General features: G+C 38.3%; 2 protein-coding genes across 8 annotated transcripts in view; both read left to right on the forward strand.

Annotated features, from left to right (window-relative positions):
- Positions 1–5,658, forward strand: part of g2e3 (G2/M-phase specific E3 ubiquitin protein ligase) — a 39,807-nt gene extending 34,149 nt beyond the window's left edge. Inside the window, exons 15-18 of one of the 7 annotated variants that reach the window (XM_047344838.1) lie at positions 3,258–3,297; positions 3,457–3,628; positions 3,831–3,960; positions 5,377–5,658. In XM_047344838.1, coding sequence (XP_047200794.1) covers positions 3,258–3,297; positions 3,457–3,628; positions 3,831–3,960; positions 5,377–5,389 — 355 coding nt within the window. In that variant the 3' untranslated portion in view covers positions 5,390–5,658. The other 6 variants (XM_047344837.1, XM_047344836.1, XR_007035031.1 and 3 more) reach the window with 6 other exon arrangements.
- Positions 5,659–9,335: 3,677 nt separating this feature from the next.
- Positions 9,336–17,903, forward strand: part of scfd1 (sec1 family domain containing 1) — a 41,868-nt gene continuing 33,300 nt past the window's right edge. Inside the window, exons 1-3 of the mRNA XM_047344842.1 lie at positions 9,336–9,452; positions 11,327–11,397; positions 16,720–16,808. Coding sequence (XP_047200798.1) covers positions 9,422–9,452; positions 11,327–11,397; positions 16,720–16,808 — 191 coding nt within the window. The 5' untranslated portion in view covers positions 9,336–9,421. The remainder of the gene's footprint in view (positions 9,453–11,326; positions 11,398–16,719; positions 16,809–17,903) is intronic.

Raw genomic sequence — 17,903 nt, forward strand, 5'->3', positions numbered from 1 at the left:
CTTATATAAGAGCATAGATCTCTTGATTTGCAGCCTGTCCGAAATGCTGCTCCTTAACCTTAAAATTCCATTCTTGGCTCCGCTCTGCTGGATTCTTGTTTTGCTATAGGGTTGAATTATAACATTTTATTTTTGCCTCTTAAAGTTCCTAATTGTGTTTAATCTTTTACATCATCATATTTTATAAAGGACTGTACACCATCCTTTGAAGTGTTCCAGGATTTAAACCAGGCAAGAAATAAATTCATTGCCCAGTTTAATAGGAGCAAAACAGTAAGCAACTGGACCAACCCAGTTTTTGCCTCCTCACGCTCAGCCATTGCTGTTAGTGAACATCTGTTTGCTTCCCTACTTTGCATAAACCCGGACCAGACCTCTGGTCCGGACAAGCTGAGAGGCAGGGTGCTTAAAGACTGCTCTGCTCAGTTAGGCAGAGTTCTTACTGAACTATTTCAGCACCTTTTGGGCTCTGTATGTACCCCAACCCAGTGGAGGGAATTAACAATAATCCTAGTCCCCAAACAGACCCCTTCTCAAGAGCTGAAATACCATAGACCAGTAGCACTCACCTCCATTTTATATGAATTGATGAAGTGGTTCATTATCTGTCAGGCGTGATCTCACACAAACTCGACCCCCTCTAATTTATCTATAAATTCCTGCTCAGTGTTGAGGATGCCAGTCTCACCCTGTTGGACACAGTTACCAAGCAACTGGACTCACACCCTTGCACTCACATATTGTTTATGGATTTTACATTTGTCTTTTTTTTTTATTGTGCACATAAACACTTTGTTGTACTGTATTTTAGAACTTCAGGTCAATCCCAAACTAGTTTTATGGATTTAAAGTTTTTAACAGGAAGAAACACAGCGTATGCTTTGAATGGTTTTAAATACGTGTCTCCCACAGGGCCGGGTTTTGTTGCCTATTCTCCTCTCTGTGTACACTAACAACTTTCTTTGCAGCAGTGAAGGAATGATACTTGTGAAATATGTAGATGACATGCCACTGATGGGTCATTTGAGACCTTTGCATCCACCAGATATGAGCAGGTGGTTAACAACCTGGTCCAGACTTTTGCAGAGGACTATTTAGTACTAAATAGCCCATTTTCCATTACCTGGAGAAAGTCCCAAGCTTTGTAAAGGCCAGGGTGCGTTTCAATACAAATTTACCCGGGTAATTTCACTTTCTTGAGGCTTTATTTTCACGGGTAAATGGTCCCACTCTGGACATGGTCTTTTCAGCTTTACCCAGGATTTGTTAAAGGGGCAGGGTTATGTGCAGCGAGGCTTGGAACCAGCAGCTGCTATAATGGCAGAGGTTACTATACAAATGAATCGTTTTTGTAACATTGATTTGTCACAAAAAGTAGTTTTAAGATGTTTTTAAGCAAGAAATTATGCCATTAAAACTTAATCTGTTAATCTGTGGCAGCTGAAAATTGAATATAAAGCATTTAGAAGGTATGAGGTGTAAGTGCTAGAAAATAAAACTGATTGTTCGCCAGAAATTTGTGACATTTTAAGTTATTGTAGACATTAAGTGTAAACTATTTTTCAGCTTTGTAAGACAAATATTTTAATGCAGTGCTGATGATCAGAGCAATTTAACTTTTTCATGTACATAAAACATACACATTTCCCTAAGACTGTCTTTTCATGTATACCTAACTTTTTCAGTGTATGAAATCTTTAATATTTTTAATTTTTCATAGTATTATGCAGACAGCTCTTCAGGAGGAGACCACAGTTCCACGTTTAGATGCAGAAGCTCAGTAATCCTGCCATCATCTGCTCTACTCTCTATGCATCTTCTACTTTAAATAAATATTTGCCTATGATTAGACAGTCAAAGTATCAATTCCCTGTAGTTTTTTTATTCTAATAAATACTTTTTTTAACTAAAAGCAGGTTCTGTAGTTGTATGATATGGGTTTACCTGGTGATAATCAACAAAAAATAAATGTGTTAATCAGTGTTTAGTAGTTATTGAAATGAATTATGCAGTTGTAAAGCAACAATTCTGGCCAAATGCAAGTTCGTAAGAAAAAAAAGAAAAAGTATAATAATGATTTAAACTTTTCCTGCTTAGGGATCCGGTGCAACTTAAGGAATAATGGAAGTAATTATTCAACTTTATAACTCTAAAGATGCTCATCATCTATTATTTATCAGCTGACAGAAGAAAAAAGAAAATAGCTTTTGAACGAAGGGAGTAATGCCATTTGCTGGAATGAAGGTGCATTGAAGTGCATTTTTTCACAACTTCCCCATATGTCATTAGGCTGATTTATATAAATGGTCCGTGACCTCTCTAGGTAATGGAAACGGAATGTACAAGATTCTCTGGGATTCCTATTACCTGGGTGAAACAAATCGTAAGGCTTTAAATCCTGGTCACTTATTGAATCCATCCTTATATTTAAAATCTCCTGGTACAGTTTCATCACAGTCAAACACAAAGTAAAACCTTCCCACATTATTAGCCAGGCCAGAAAAATCAATAATTCTTTTCAAAGCTCGCTGTCTGAGCTGTACAATACCTTTGTGGTCAGGAAAGTTACCCAGATCATCAGCTTCTGCTCTCTGGGAGGTATTTCAAAGTTATCCATGCCAGGAAAAACATTTATAAAAAACATCTCTGCAATAACCCTTCTAAACAAACCATCATAGCTGCATCGCCTACATTAGAAGTCGTCTGTCTGTACCTTTTGTTTTTCTTCTATGTTGTGTAGAAATTTAGCTCTACTTATTAGAATGGCTGATTTCATGTTGGGGTTTTTTATTTCAGATTAAATTTTTTATTACCCTTGGCTTTGTTAATATCATTACTTTGCTCAGTATAGTGCATCTTAAAGTACAACAGTAAAAGTGAAATTATCATCAGTCCTATCCCTAGTGCTTCACAACATTGACCAATAATCTATTGTACTTCATGGGGCATCTAGCCTCTAGTTTTTGTAAAACTTTTAACGTATTACAAACATAAGGAAGCACAGCAGTACATGAACAGCCGGATATATCAAAAAGTCCTGTTAACAGTATATTTTCAGCCTGTCAGAAAAACCTCAGTGTTTATAGTCATAATTTTAAGTTTTCATGATCTGTAGACAAGTTGTAGATTATAGTGATGGTTCTGGTTTCTTTTTGTACTTTTTTGAAAGTATCTTTTAACCCTATAGTCCCAGTAAAGAGGCCGATCTTCTAATAACTTTCCCGTTTGACTTTTATTCCTTGTTTTTTCACCTGCAGGTTGAGGGAAGGTCTGCACACGTTGGGTGTATTTGATCAGGTGACTTACGTTAGAGATTCACGTTACACTAGCACAGACTGTTCAGTTAAACAGCCATGACGGACCTTAGTGTGACAGTGCAGCACTCAGAGCAAATAAAGATGACATATTAAGGAGTTGGACTGAGGAAAAATTTAACTTTTCTTTGATCTGATACAGGTTCAGCTCTTCCGATCTGTTTTCGTTGGTGTTTTCTGTGAGGCTACACAGCCGCTCAAAGCTGAAATGCTCGGCCAGCTCTTCACCATCAACCTCTCTGAGCAGGAGGAGAAACTGAACAAAGAGACGCCTGTTGTCACCTTCTGGAGACACCTCCTGCTAGAGTGTGAGGGTAGGATGTCGATCTAACTTTGTTTCCTGAAACAGTATGATTAATTTATTTTTAAACCAAACTTTAAACAAGATTTCCAGATTAAATCTGGACAGATATGGTTAATCTTTGCAGATGTTTACTTATTTCAGTAAAGCACTCTTGTAGACACTGAGTACAAGTTTTAAAACATGGTGTTCATTGAAAACTCTTATCTCTTCAGTTGGAAGGAGCTCCATCTCCCTGCAGGACATCCTTCACTTTGCCACTGGAGCTGACAAGCTTCCAGCTGCTGGACTCTCCCCGCCTCCCTCCATTTCCTTCCTTCACCATCCCGCCTCTTCCCAAGTCAGGTTAGAGGAGCAGAATGAGAAAAAAGTGGAGTGGTGGGTTGAAGCGCTTTTCCCTCAGAGCAAACCAGTGTCAAACAACCTCATCTTGCCTGTTACTTCCACCTACAAGGCTTTTAAAAGCTCCATGGAACAGGCCATCAGCCATCATGTGCACCTGCTTCCATTAGACGCTTAGATGGAGGCAAGGTGAAGGGTTACGAGTCGTTAACTTTTTTATGTTAACCATTGTTATGGATTTGATTTTTTTAATTTGTTAAATATTTTGTATTGTTCTCTAAAATCAGACAATAGATTTGTTTCCCTTAGTGTGCCAGAGACACTGTATATAATCTTTAGAAGGTGAAAAAAGTATAAACATAGGTTCTGAACCTAAGAGATTATTTCCATACTTTATCAGAATTTTCTCATAAACTTAATTTGACGAGATTTTAAATCTGAGCAGGATATCTCCATGTTTTACTTCCATCGTCTGAGATCGAAAGATTTCTGCCACAATTTCACCAACTTTCAAAGTGCATGAAGAGGGTCAACGAACTAGTAAGGTGAAAACTTCAGCAACACTTGAAGTACTTGGAACAAACTTTATTAGCAGACACATTGGTCTGCTAATAAAGTTTTTCCAAGTACCTCAAGTGTTGTTGAAGTTTTCTCCTCACCTCCATCTTCTGTCAGTTTACTTTGTTTCGGTTCAGTTAAGGCTGCACATTATCAAGAATACATGACATTGCAATGTTATTGTTGTGATGAATGTGATTAATCCACTCACTAAGATCTATATCAGAGGGAGGCAAAAAGAAATTTAAAGTGTGGCATTAGAGTAATAATAGCCTACCAAATAAAGTATCCAAGCAGCCCTTTGTGAATGCTAAATTGCACACTGATATTGCTATAACGATGCCATTTCAACATATTGTGCAGCTCTAGGTTTGAGACAAAACCTGGAATTATGTCTCTTGTACATCTCTGACATTCCCATAGACCCACTAGTTTCAGGGTAAACTAGTGTGTACTGAAGTAATAGTACGAGTTTAATCCAAGTCTTGTTAATTGGCCTCCAACTAGAAAACTGTTTCCTGTCTACTGACAACATTCATCTACAAAAGAGCTTTGGTTTTGTTTTAGGTTTTTGTCTAAACTAGACCTGAATTTGGCATCTGTCAGGAAACTGTTTTTAAATGCATGTCTTTAGAAAAACTTTATGTTGCTGTATATAAGTAAAACAGATACTGTAGGTAAACTTCATAAACAGAAGGATTGTGGAATTGTTTTTATAGAACAATGTTCCCCCAAACGTAAACAGGTTTTGGTCAAAAATAAGAGGGCTTATACTTTTGGATATGTTGTCATGGCATGATTGACTTAATCGCTATCTTCTAATACTGGCTTTTTTGTTTCATGTTGCTTTTCTTTTTTCAGTTGTACTACATGAGCAACAACACTGACCAAAACTGAGAACTAGGTTTTATCACAAATTCAACTGTAAAACATCTGCTCCTCCTTTTGGATTTTTGCTCTTCCATCTCTGAATTTTTTTTTTTTTTTACAGATTTATCAGCTGTTGTTTCAGTTTTTATCATGCCTTTTTATGTGTATCTTTTGTGATTTGTACAGTGCTGACTTCATACCTTCCCTTTGAAATTAGCTGTTAGTTCCGTCATGTTTATGTTGTTTGTTCTCATAAAGTTGGATTTTGCACTGCTTGTTGCTACTGCGTTTCATTCTAATGCTGAAACGCCGACTCAAGGTCAGCAATCGGAGTCAAATTTGAAAGAATTGGTTTTCATTGGGTAAACTGTGTTGGGTAACATTAAGTTTTCTAACCAGTTACCTTTTAAGATGTTTAGATAAAATTTAAATATAAAAACACAAGTATTTTAACTGTAAATGCATTTTCCTTTAGACACATAATAGTACTAAGACATTTAATGTTATGTTTGAGTCAACAGTTTTCATTGGCGCTTTTTGTCTCTACCAGATCCAACAAAATCTCGCATGTATTTGCAGTCTTGTTGACACTGCCACCTACAGGTACATCTTAAAAATGTGAATAATGTAAAAAACGTAAAAAAAAATTTATGCTCATTTCAGAAACTAAAACTCGTATACCACATAGTTTCATCACATGTAAAGTGAAATATTTCAAGGCTTTTTTTGTTGTAATTATAATGACTATTCAATTCATTTTTGTTTATATAGCACCATATCACAACACATGTCGTCTCAAGGCACTTTACAAAGTCAATTAAATCGAATCATACAGATTTCAAGTCAGGTAAATACATTTCAATTAATCCTAGCTATCAAACGGTGCAGTCGGATTCACTTTATTATTCAAATTGGTTAAAAAGGTTTTCTATCTAAGGAAACCCAGCAGATTGCATTGAGTCAGTGACTTGCTCACTCCTGATTATGGCTTCCAGATAATGAAAACCCAAAATACTAGTCAGTCAGTCAGTCAGTCATTTTCTACCGCTTATTCCATAGTGGGTTGCGGGCAAACTGGTGCCTATCTCCAGCAGTCTATGGGCGAGAGGCGGGGTACACCCTGGACAGGTCGCCAGTCCATCGCAGGTCAACACAAACAACCACACACACACTCATTCATTCATACACCTAAGGGCAATTTAGAGTTACCAATTAGCCTAACAGGCATGTCTTTGGACTGGGAGAAAGCCGGAGTATCCGGTGAGAACCTACGCATGCATGGGGAGAACATGCAAACTCCATGCAGACAGACCCCAGGCCGGGAATCGAACCCAGGACTTTCTTGCTGCAAGGCAAAAGTGCTGCCAACTGCGCCACCGTGCAGGAAATCTTTGAAAGTTCTTAACGCTTCAATGCTAAACTGATGACAACATTGTCGCTGAAATATGGATGAGAATCAACTATAAGTGGGTAATTAACTATTGGAAATGTAAGCATCTGACATTAAAATTTTTTAAGATTTTATCAGAAGGTAATTTTGCAAAGGAAATCTCTGTGTGAGCGACCATCTGGGTGTTTGAAAAGACAGAGTATACACAAAAAAAAACTTCACAGAAGCACTGATCCAGGAGTACTTTAAGGGAAGGAAAAGTAAACGTTAATGGATGTAGCTCCTTTTCATCTAGGAAGTTTCATCTTCCTAGTTTCATCTAGGAAGAAAAAACAGATAAACTATGAGCCAGTTTTCAAGGTTAGAGTCTGAAAGAGAGCACATATAATTAGTTACAGTCAAAGCTCAGTCAGTAGCTATGTCTAGGAGAAAAATAGGGTTAAACACTGAAAGACAGGACCAAGTGTATCATTGGTAGAAGGTGAGCATTAAGTTGTTGGCAGCTGCAGCTTTGCCGTTGTCCTCCTCCAGGAAGGTGTCACAGGTAGACACAGAGTCAGGCCAGGTGTAGCTTCTAGGAAGAGAAAAGAGAACATAAAGTTAGAAAGCTGAAATAACTGCAAATAGTGAAAAATTACAGAGTACAATGAGAATGTAGCAAAGAGAGTGAAAGTGGTCATTATGTCCTCCAGCAGCCTAAGCCTATAGCAGCATAACTACAGAGATAGATCATGATAACCTCAGCCACTCTAACTATAAGCTTTATCAAAAAGGAAAGTTTTAAGCCTAGCCTTAAAAGTAGACAGGGTGTCTGCCTCGCGGACTAAAACTGGGAGCTGGTTCCACATGAGAAGAGCCTGATAACTAAAGGATCTGCCTCCCATTCTACTTCTAGAGACTCTAGGAACCACCAGTAAACCTGCAGTCCGAGAACGAAGTGCTCTGTTAGGAACGTATGGAACAATCAGATCTCTGATGTATGATGGAGCTAGATTATTAAGGGCTTTATATGTGAGGAGGAGAATTTTAAATTCTATTCTGGATTTAACAGGGAGCCAATGAAGGGAAGCTAAAATAGGAGAAATACGATCTCTCTTTTTAATGTTCATCAGAACACTTGCTGTGTTTCGAATCAGTTGAAGGGACAGTTGTGGTACAAATATTTGCTCTACATGGACACCTGTCTTGTTTTTATTCTGTGCCTTGGACCTTTCTGATGGATTGGCAAGTCAATTCAAAAAGCAAAGACTATCAATGTTAATCTGTGGTTAGGTGGTTGTTGGACACAGAAGTTGGCAGAGGTAATGTATTCTATCCAGTGCAACTAGTGCTTCTCATGCAGTGCTGAACAGTAGGGCCAACTCCTGTAGTAAAATTCCCATTTTCAGTTTATTTATATGACAGAAATGCACAAAATATATTATCTTAAGGCACTTTGTACTGATTACCATACAAAAAATCCATGTCATTCATTTCAACAATTAGATTTTAGTACAATCCAATTAAGAAAATTCTGAAAACTTTAGATCACTTTATGCTTCTCTCTGCTGATAAGCTTTATGGAGATGCTGATTTATCTTTCCAGCAGGACTTGGTACTTGTTTACACTGCCAAAAGTGTCAATATCTGCTTTAATCCCCATGGTTTTCAACAACAAAACAGTCCTAACCTAAACCCCACACGGTATCTATGGCCTGATGTCAAGATGAAGATGAGATACACCAGAACCAAAAATGCAGACACGCAAAAGGCTGCTATCAATCGTCTAGTAAAGTAACGTGGGCTTCCTGAACACCTCAGTAAAGCCATGGACTGGCTGGTCATCACCATGTCACATTGCATTGATGCAGTGTGATTTATACTAAACAGTATAAATACAAACACAAATGACTTGGTCAGATTAAAAGTACCTTTTGAAAATAACTTTTAAGCTGATATTAAATATAATTTTCATTAAGCTAAAATTTCTGTATTAAAAATATATTGCTTATTGTCTGTTTTCATGAACAGTAACAGAAATAAAGCCTTGAAAATACCAGTCTGTGTGAAATGAATCTATATTATGTGTTTTAGTTTGTGATGGAGTTTTGAAATAAGTCATTGCTCTTACCAGTGTATTTTTCTGAAAGAAGATAAAGTGTCTATTCTATTCTATTGTTCTATTCTATTAGGAACCGACAACTACTGCATGCACTTACTGTACAGTACATGGACATTCTTTTCAGTAAGGCCCACATTTCTACATTAATATGTTTTTGTTTTTATTGGTCTGAACTGAATTTGAAGTTTCCATCAGGTGTAAGACATAATCATTGAAATTTAGAAAAGCTAACACTTTAAATATACCACTCTGTGTCTCATGAATCTACATATTATTTGAGTTTTACAGTTAGAAATTAATTAGTGAAATAACGTGACATTTTGATGATGTATTAATTTACCATGATGCGCGTGGAAATTGAAAACACGTCTCTGAAGAATGAGTGATGTCATGTGTCATTCCTACACAGGAATGCGTTTTAAATTAGTTTTTAAGAATGTAGAAGGAGTGATACCTCTTCCGAAATCCACTAGTCTCTAAACTAGGATAACGTCGGGCCGGCTGCTGCCACGTCAAAGGTTCCGTCATCACTATCAACATTAAACATGGCGACGTCTGTCCGAGAAAAGCAAACAGGCGAGTGAAAGTACTTAGTTTTTTTCTGGTAAAAGCTGCGGTCCGCAAAGGGAAGCAGCGATAATGACTGGCAGGTTGATCCGACAAACTCGGGTGTGAATCTGGACCTCTATTCAAGCTTGTCAGGATTCTAATCGGCTAACAGCCCGCCTGTCTCATTAGCTAGCTTCCGTCGCTTACTGTTTCTGCGGCTTTACTTGTGAACTGCTCCAGCTTATTCAGCACTTCTGTTAGATTCCTGTTAACTGTTAGGAATAACCTTAATTAATATGCTCATAGCTGTTTTTCCCATTTATACCATAGTGAAGTAAAGTATAAGTTCTAATGTTTCCCTTCTGTTACAATAGGATAAGAATGCTCATAAATATACAGTACAAGGATAAATGGCCCAAGGTTTGTCATAAATGACTTGAAGCTGGTGCACTGGGTTTGATAGTGGAGCAGCTGGTATAACTGGGTTGATTAGAAAACAGCAGCACACTTAGATTAAGGATGGACACCCGCTACTACACAACCTACCAGATAGACACTACAATGGTGACACATAGTCTACTGATAAGCACTGAGGGAGGGAACATCCATTGCATTGGAGTGCCACTTCTGTTAGATTCCTGTTAACTGTTAGGAATAGTCTTTATTAATATGCTCATAGCTACATGTGACCTTCTATCGAGGCTCTTCGTCATCCTCTAACAGACGGCGACGATCTGAGACGGGAGCCTCAGCGCTGATCTCTGTAATCATTCCTCTGCTTTAATTTAGATTAAAGGAGCCAAAAGTTAGAAACTGGTTGAGAGTCGTTTCTTTAAGAGTCTTTAGATAGAGTGGTGACTGTTTCCGGGGTTCCAAAGGGACAAATAATCACTTAATGATATGTCTTGAAGTCAACAGATAGAAAACCATAAGTGTAGTTCTGATATTTGGTTGTGCACCACTCTTTACCCATACAATTACAGCTGACGTCCTCCTTGCCGAGCTCTACCCACCACAACATGAATTAAACATTTTAGCAGGAATATATCAAAGTTCAGTGTCATGAAACATAAATGTTTTTAGGTCTGATATATATAAATATTTTCTATACTTTTAATATATATTTTTTTTACATTTTAAAAGGGCTAATTTAAAATTATTTATGCCATTCCCAATGATTAATGAAAAATCTTGACTGGCATTACATTAATGGAACCCTTATTATTATCCTCTGGTATTTTGAGGATTTATCTTTGGTGATGAGCTTCAGTTCTTTTAGGTTGGAAGGCCTCATTGTCATTATCCTAATCGTTCGTTCCCTCCACAGATTCTTAGCCAGATATCTACTGTGTTTAATTGTAAACACTATATTGGGATAGGATCCATGTATTTTAGCAGAATATGTAGGGAAGAAAATCTGAAAATTCCAATTTTCTAATTTGGCATTTTTTAAATTGGTGATTATTTTGGTTCAGGAACATTTCTGCTAAACAATCCACCAACCTTAGTTGCTTACTAAAACAAACTGAATTTAAATCTGTTCTTGAGTCTTCAGAAATTATTGTTTCTAGTTTTTTTTAAAGAAAAGTGCTGCTGCTTTTGGTTGCCCGTTGGATTTCTGTAAGAATGAGATTACAGAGCAGCAGCGCTTGGTGGTCAGTCACATAACACATACATTAAATAAGAGGTTCCAGTTGTTCTACGGTGAAAAAACCCAAAAAGGATCCTGCAGAGAGCGTTTCTCTAGAAAAAAAACAGACCACTATGTACTTTGTGTATTAAGAATAGCCTCTGATTTAAATATCATTGAAGTTAAAGATACGTATGAAGAGAGGACGCATATCTGATTTCTTAGGGAAGGCTTGTTTGAGAGTGTAAATGGTGTTTTTGTGTTTCTGCAGTTGCCTTAAAGCGCATGTTGAACTTCAACACTCCTCCTCTGAAGAACACAGTGGCTGAGCCTGTATGGAAGGTAACACTCATCTGTCTTCACACTCCTTTCACTGGTTCATTGATTTAAATTAAAGTCACAGACATAAAGTCAAGACAACATTTGTAGGTTTGCATCCTTCATGCATACATTAAGCTATTTTGTGAACATAGTTCAATATAATGTGTACCTTAATAATTACATACGTTCCTTCTAAATAAAGCTGCATTTGGTATTTCTGTTGGTTGGAGGGTTCGTTTCCAGGTACAAATTATTAAAATATAAAAAAGTTCAATATTTTTTGTCACTCGTTTCAGAAGGAGGAACTTATTTTATATAGATTCATTACACCTAGAGTAATGTTTTTAATGCTTTCTTCCTTGTAATTTTGATGATGTCTTGCAGAGAATGAAAACCCAAAATTCAACATGTCAGATAATGAGAATATTACATGAGATTAATAAAAAAAGGATATTTTAAACAGAAAGTTCAGGATCTGAAAAGTCTGTTAATTTCTCAGCACTCATTACTTGGCTGGGCTCCTTTTGCATGAATTGCTGCATGGATCAGCCTGTGGTTCTGCTGAGGTGTAATGGAAGCCCAGGTTGCTTTGATAGCAGCCTTCAGGTCATCCGCATTGTTGGTTCTGGTGTCTCATCTTCCTCTGGACAATCCTCCATAGATTCTCTATGGGGTTCGGGTCAGGCCAGTTAGCTGGCCAATCAAGCACAGCAACACAGTGGTCCTTGAACCAGCTTTGGCAGTGTGGACCGGTACCGAGTCCTGCTGTAAAATCAAATCAGCATCTCCATAAAATTTGTCAGCAGATGAAAGCATAAGGTGCTCTAAAACGTTCTGGTAGATGGCTGCGTTGACTGTTGACTTCAGAAAATCTAGTGGACCAGAACCAGCACATGACATAACACCCCAAACCATCACTGACTGTGGGAACTTCACACTGGACTTCTTTTACTCCCCATTCTTCCTCCAGACTCTGGAACCTTGATTTCCAAATGAAATGCAAACTTTACCTTCATCTGAAAAGAGGACTTTGGAGTGACCTGACACGAGGAATGTGACAGTTGTAGCCCAAGTGTAGGATTTGTCTGTGTGTTGTGGCTCTTGATGCACTGACTCCATCCTCAGTCCACTCCTTGTGAAGTTCCTGTAAATGTTTGAATGGATTTTGCTTGACAGTCCTCTCAAGGCTGCAGTTATCCCTGTTGCTGGTGCACCTTTTCCTACCATGCTTTTCCCTTCCATTTTACCTTCTATGAATATGCTTTTACACACCACTCTGTGAACAACCAGCTTCTTTAGCAATGACCTTCTGTGGTTTATCCTCCTTGTGGAGGGCGTCAGTGACTGTCTTCTGGACATCTGACCAATCAGCAGTCTTCCCCATGAGTGTGTAATCTACTAAGCCAAACTGAGAGACCATTTGTGCCTGGTTCACATGGCAGGAATTTTATGCCAATGTTTGACCCAATCTTAATCTTGAAATAATCTTATGGCATAATCCTGCTCAGAAGGATGTCGGGACCACTCTGACCTCAAATTGGGGATATTCAACGTGTTGGATTGCCTTGGCCTGATATCCTTCCGTGTAGCGTGTTCCCTGAGGACAAAGGAGCATGCAGCCTGTTGACCGTGACGTATAGCCAATCAGAAAACAAGGTGACAGAAACACTGAAAGGATTTACTCTGAACTCATGTTTGATCTGAAGAGGGTTTTGCAAGGTTTCCCGTTTGACATCTGAATGTTTGAGTGTAATCTGTTCGTGTGCGGTGTGTTGTGCTTGCCGTGGGGCTGTACACACGGCACACTGTAGGACCAAACCTGTCATACCTACGATTCTTTTATCCAATCTCGGGTTTTGAAAATCAATATACACTGAACGTATTTAAAGGCTTTTTACTGAACTACATCAAAGTCTTGCCGTGCGAATATTCAGTTCCGTACATGTTCTGATTGACCCTCTTCTTTCTCTGTAGGTGTATAAAATTATTAACTTCTCAGATAACACAATATGTGAGCATCAGTTTTTCAGTCCCTCTTTATGGTGCAGTATCAGTGCAAAAATTAAGACTATTGCACACCCAGTGGTGGCCACTTCCTTGTTGCAGGAGGCTATATCCATTCCGAAGCCAGCTACTGATCTGATTAATGATAGGCCAGCGCCGATAACTGAGCAGCAAATGAGAAGGAGAGTATTAGCTTTGAAGAGGCGGGCGATGGCATCGAAGAGGCGGGCGTTGGGATCAAAGAGGTGAGCGTTGGGATTGAAGAGGCGGGCGTTGGGATTGAAGATGCGGGCCGTACGTCAAGGGCAGCAGTTTCTCCTTAGAGAAGAAATGTGTACATGTGAGATCAACGTAGTCTATATTATTTTTATTGAGATTGACAGCATTTATGTTATAACATACAAATACATTATACTAAATGCATTTAAAGGCTTTTTACTGAACTACATCAAGTTATATGCTCATAGTTTGATCCTGCTTTCAGGACTAACACATTTTTAAATGCTACATAATTGTGAGTACTTACACAGTTAGTACACACAACATATAAACAGTTTATTAACATTCAGCATTAAAATGCACTGATCCCTGAATCTCTGATAGCTGTTGAATGTATTATTCAAATAAATGGAGCAGAATGTAACACATGTAGGTATTTATTTTAGAATCCCAAACAGCTTGACAAGCTACATTAAATGTACGATAATAGTTGTAGTCTGGTATGTCACAAATTGGCATGTACAACAGCATATTTCATAACGTTGTGGTATTGCTCCTAATAAACAGTTGCATGGTAGGTCAAGCACAATATAACATCAGTTTAATGCAATAAAATGATTTCCGGTTCCTGCACATTCTGAAGGTCCATCAAAGCTCTGGCTGTGTTGTAATTGTCCTTTGTATAACACAAGTCCTTTACCATTTCTTATCTATTTCTTATCTGTAATAAGATGGAGGTGTGCAAGTGTGGAAGTTGTTTTAGTCACTCCAAAAAGGTTTACCATTTACTATTACCATTATGCTTCTTGTAAATTCTGAAATAAAAAAATATCCCCAGACATGAGCTCTAAAAAAGACTTAGTCGTGGAGCCAAAGGAACTGTTAAGAAGAGGACCATGCTAATGGTTTGGAGGTCTACACAAAAATGAGTCGCAGGTGTCTCTTCTTCTGCTCTATCATTTATTGGCATTAAAATGAACAATTTGTTGGTAAAAACTTTCTCCATGTCTCTGCAGTTGTTTGTGCAGCCAGCTGGTCACATAGACCAAATGTGCTAAATACATCAAAGGCCAGATTACCCTGTCTTAAGAGAGGACCAGTTCTAATGTGGCCCAAAGGCTCTTTATGGAACTTTCACATATCAATTACAGCTTTCACAAATCCCAAATTGTGTTTATAAGATTCCGCTATTCATGCAGAACAATCTACTCCAGGTTTCAAATGCTGAAGTACTGTAATTCTTGACTTTGAGCAGATTCAAGATGCTCAAGGTGAAAATAAGGTAGAATTGCCCTTTAACTGTTTCCAGAATCGAAAGCTGCAATGTCGTAATTACAAGATCTACAAGATGTCTATTTTGTTTTCTTTGGTAAATGCAATGAGCTTTCGTAGGAATGGATATACCCGCCTGCATCAAGGAAGTAGTCACTGCTGGGTGCACAATAGTCTTAATTTTGGCACTGATACCACGCCATACCTCTTTTCATGTCGGTCCTGAATGTTTTTATTCATGTTCCAGTGTGGGAAAATAGCATGAGGAAGTTGGTTTTTAACATCGTTTTTACTCACGTTCAGGTCATAATTTACAGGATAAAATGAGCGGTGAAGGCCATAACTGCAAGTAATATTTAGACTTAATGTGAGATGCTGCAACTGAATTATTTAAACAGGTTACTGTGTTAATATTATATGGGAAATTAACCAAAGTGTGCAGAATTTTGATCTTTTCACACTGTGATAATCTAGGCGACTGTAGCACGGTTGAAGGAGTAGTCTTCTTGTGATACTAAAGTGGTGGGTTTTTAGGTGGGATTCCTGCTTCCTTAAGTCACATGTCCATGTGCCTCTGGGCAAGCCATTTAACCCTAAGTTGCCTGCCGATTTGCGTATAGGTGTGTGAATGTTTGAGTATTTGTGACTACAACTGGGTGATCGTGGCTCTAGTGTAAAGCACTTTGAGTGGTCAGTAGGGCTTCAACCAGGGGACACTTCGTTGGGGGCTGAAGCCTCTCTATCCATGGGCTGCATGCTCTACAGCTGCGCTAGCACTGCGCCATGCATTCTAATTTCACATTTTGTACTTTAAAATAAAAATTAAGTAAATACTGTATTTTTTTAATGTGAAAATCAAATTACCAGATTACGCTTGCCTTAGAGTGTGTCACATATTGTAAAAGGAAAATGCATGGATTGAGATCAGCAGATATATATATATATATAAAAAAGCAAATTTACACTAAATTGCCAAAGATATTCACTTGCCTGCCTTCATGCAATGAGCTTGGGTAACATCCATTCTTAATCTATAGGGTTTAATAGGATGTTGGTCCACTGTTTACTGCTAGAACTGTTTCAACTCTACTGGGAAGCCTTTCCAGGTTTAAGAGTGTGTTTATGGGAGTTTCTCGACCATTCTTCCAGAAACACCCTTGTCTGGTCAGACTGGCTTTGCTCTGATTCATCACAGTCACCTGAACATGTTTCCACTTCTCTAGACGCCAATGACAGCATGCTTTACACCACTGCATCAAACACTTTGTATTGCACTTAGTGATGTAATCCTTGGAAGCAGCTACTTGGCCATGGACACCCTTTCCGTAAAGCTCTCTATGCACTCTTCTTGAGCTAATCTGCTAGTTTGTGGAGCTCTGTATTGATGACCTCTGTGCACATCAGCATGTGCTGACTCTGCCCTATGATTTTAAGTGGCCTAACATTTAACCAACCTGGGTTGGTGTTGTTCCCAACCACTTCCACTTTGACTGTGGAATATTTGTCAGTAAGGGCATTTCAAGACTGAATTTATGGCACAGGTGGCCTTCTATGAGCCCCTGTGACCGACCCATTCTTTCACAGATGGTTGTAGAAGCAGGTCTGCATGCTGAGATGCTGGATTTTACATCAGTTTGAAAACCTTTGACTATTGTCCTACAGTAGAATAGTTTTATACAAATAAAAGGACTTTGTTGCCAACAACTGAGATGCAGCCATCAAGAAATTATTCCGGACCATATCAGCACAATTTAGCAGGAGGACAAAGGAGAAACGTAAGAAAAGGAGCCTAAAGAAAGATGTTTGATTTTCTTCCTCTGGTGAGACTTACCATGTCTTTTTCTGCAGGTGTTGATATACGACAGATTTGGCCAAGATATCATCTCCCCTTTGTTGTCGGTCAAAGAGCTACGAGACATGGGCATCACCCTTCATCTGTAAGAAATATACTATTGCCTTTTTATTATTTGGACTTAAACCTTCTACAATATTGACTTACACTATATTGAAGCTAACAATGCTAGAATATTTCTATCACAAACTACGCTTGAACAAAATAATCCACCTTTTATCTCATTCTTCCTTATCATTGCTAAGTTTGAAGGAGAGGACTGTAGAGGTGTTTAAATTGCATGACAAAACATGTCTGTTAATAGTGCTGTAGTGAGGGCTTCTAAAGCCAAGTTACACCTGGTCAAGGTGTTTGGTTTAGCTTTGGTGACAGTTCTGAGGCCTTTAACAAATAGCCCCCAGAGTCCTTTGGAGGCACAGAGCACAATGAAGATTCAGAGAGGCCAAAAAGAAAGTTCTAAGGAAAAATCTGAGGAGTTGCATCAAATTACAGAAGCCTCTTTGTATATCTAGGAGCACCAATAAAACAACAATTACCTTTTTATGACATCACAACTAACCTGATAATAAAAGGTTCAAAATCTAAACTTCTGTCAGCCAAGTATTAGCAACAATACTGAGGTGTGTAGATTAGCCAGGTATCGTACTCAATAAGAGAAGCATAATTTCAACATATTTTTATTTTTAATTTTTAGAGGCGACTGTGAGAATAGTGGTCGTCTTGCAATCCAAGGGTTGTGGGTTTGATTCCAGCTTCCTCCTGCCACATGTCAATGTGCCCCTGGGCAAGGCACTTAACCTCAAATTGCCTTCCAATCTGCACATTGGTGTATGAATGTGTGCGTGTTAGAGAGTACGGGTGAATGTGGCTCTAGTGTAAAGCGCTTTGAGTGGTCGGTATGACTGGAAAGGCGCTATACAAGTTCAGTCCATTTACCATTTGCTCAAGCAGAAGTAAAAAGTAGTCATCCAACCCTGAACAAGTAAAAAGTATTTGGTCAAAAGGCCACCAGGTCCTGGGTTTGATCATAACATCCGATTTAACTTGAACAAAAGATGTAATCAGAGAGACAAAAATAAAATTCTGGTATTTTGAAGAATAAAATCAACACATTAATACACAATAAATTAGATAGGTTATGTAGATATGGGTAAAGTGTAAAGTACTTCTAGTGACAAAA

Source organism: Girardinichthys multiradiatus, chromosome 19, assembly GCF_021462225.1.
Source record: "Girardinichthys multiradiatus isolate DD_20200921_A chromosome 19, DD_fGirMul_XY1, whole genome shotgun sequence".
NCBI classification, from domain to species: domain Eukaryota; kingdom Metazoa; phylum Chordata; class Actinopteri; order Cyprinodontiformes; family Goodeidae; genus Girardinichthys; species Girardinichthys multiradiatus.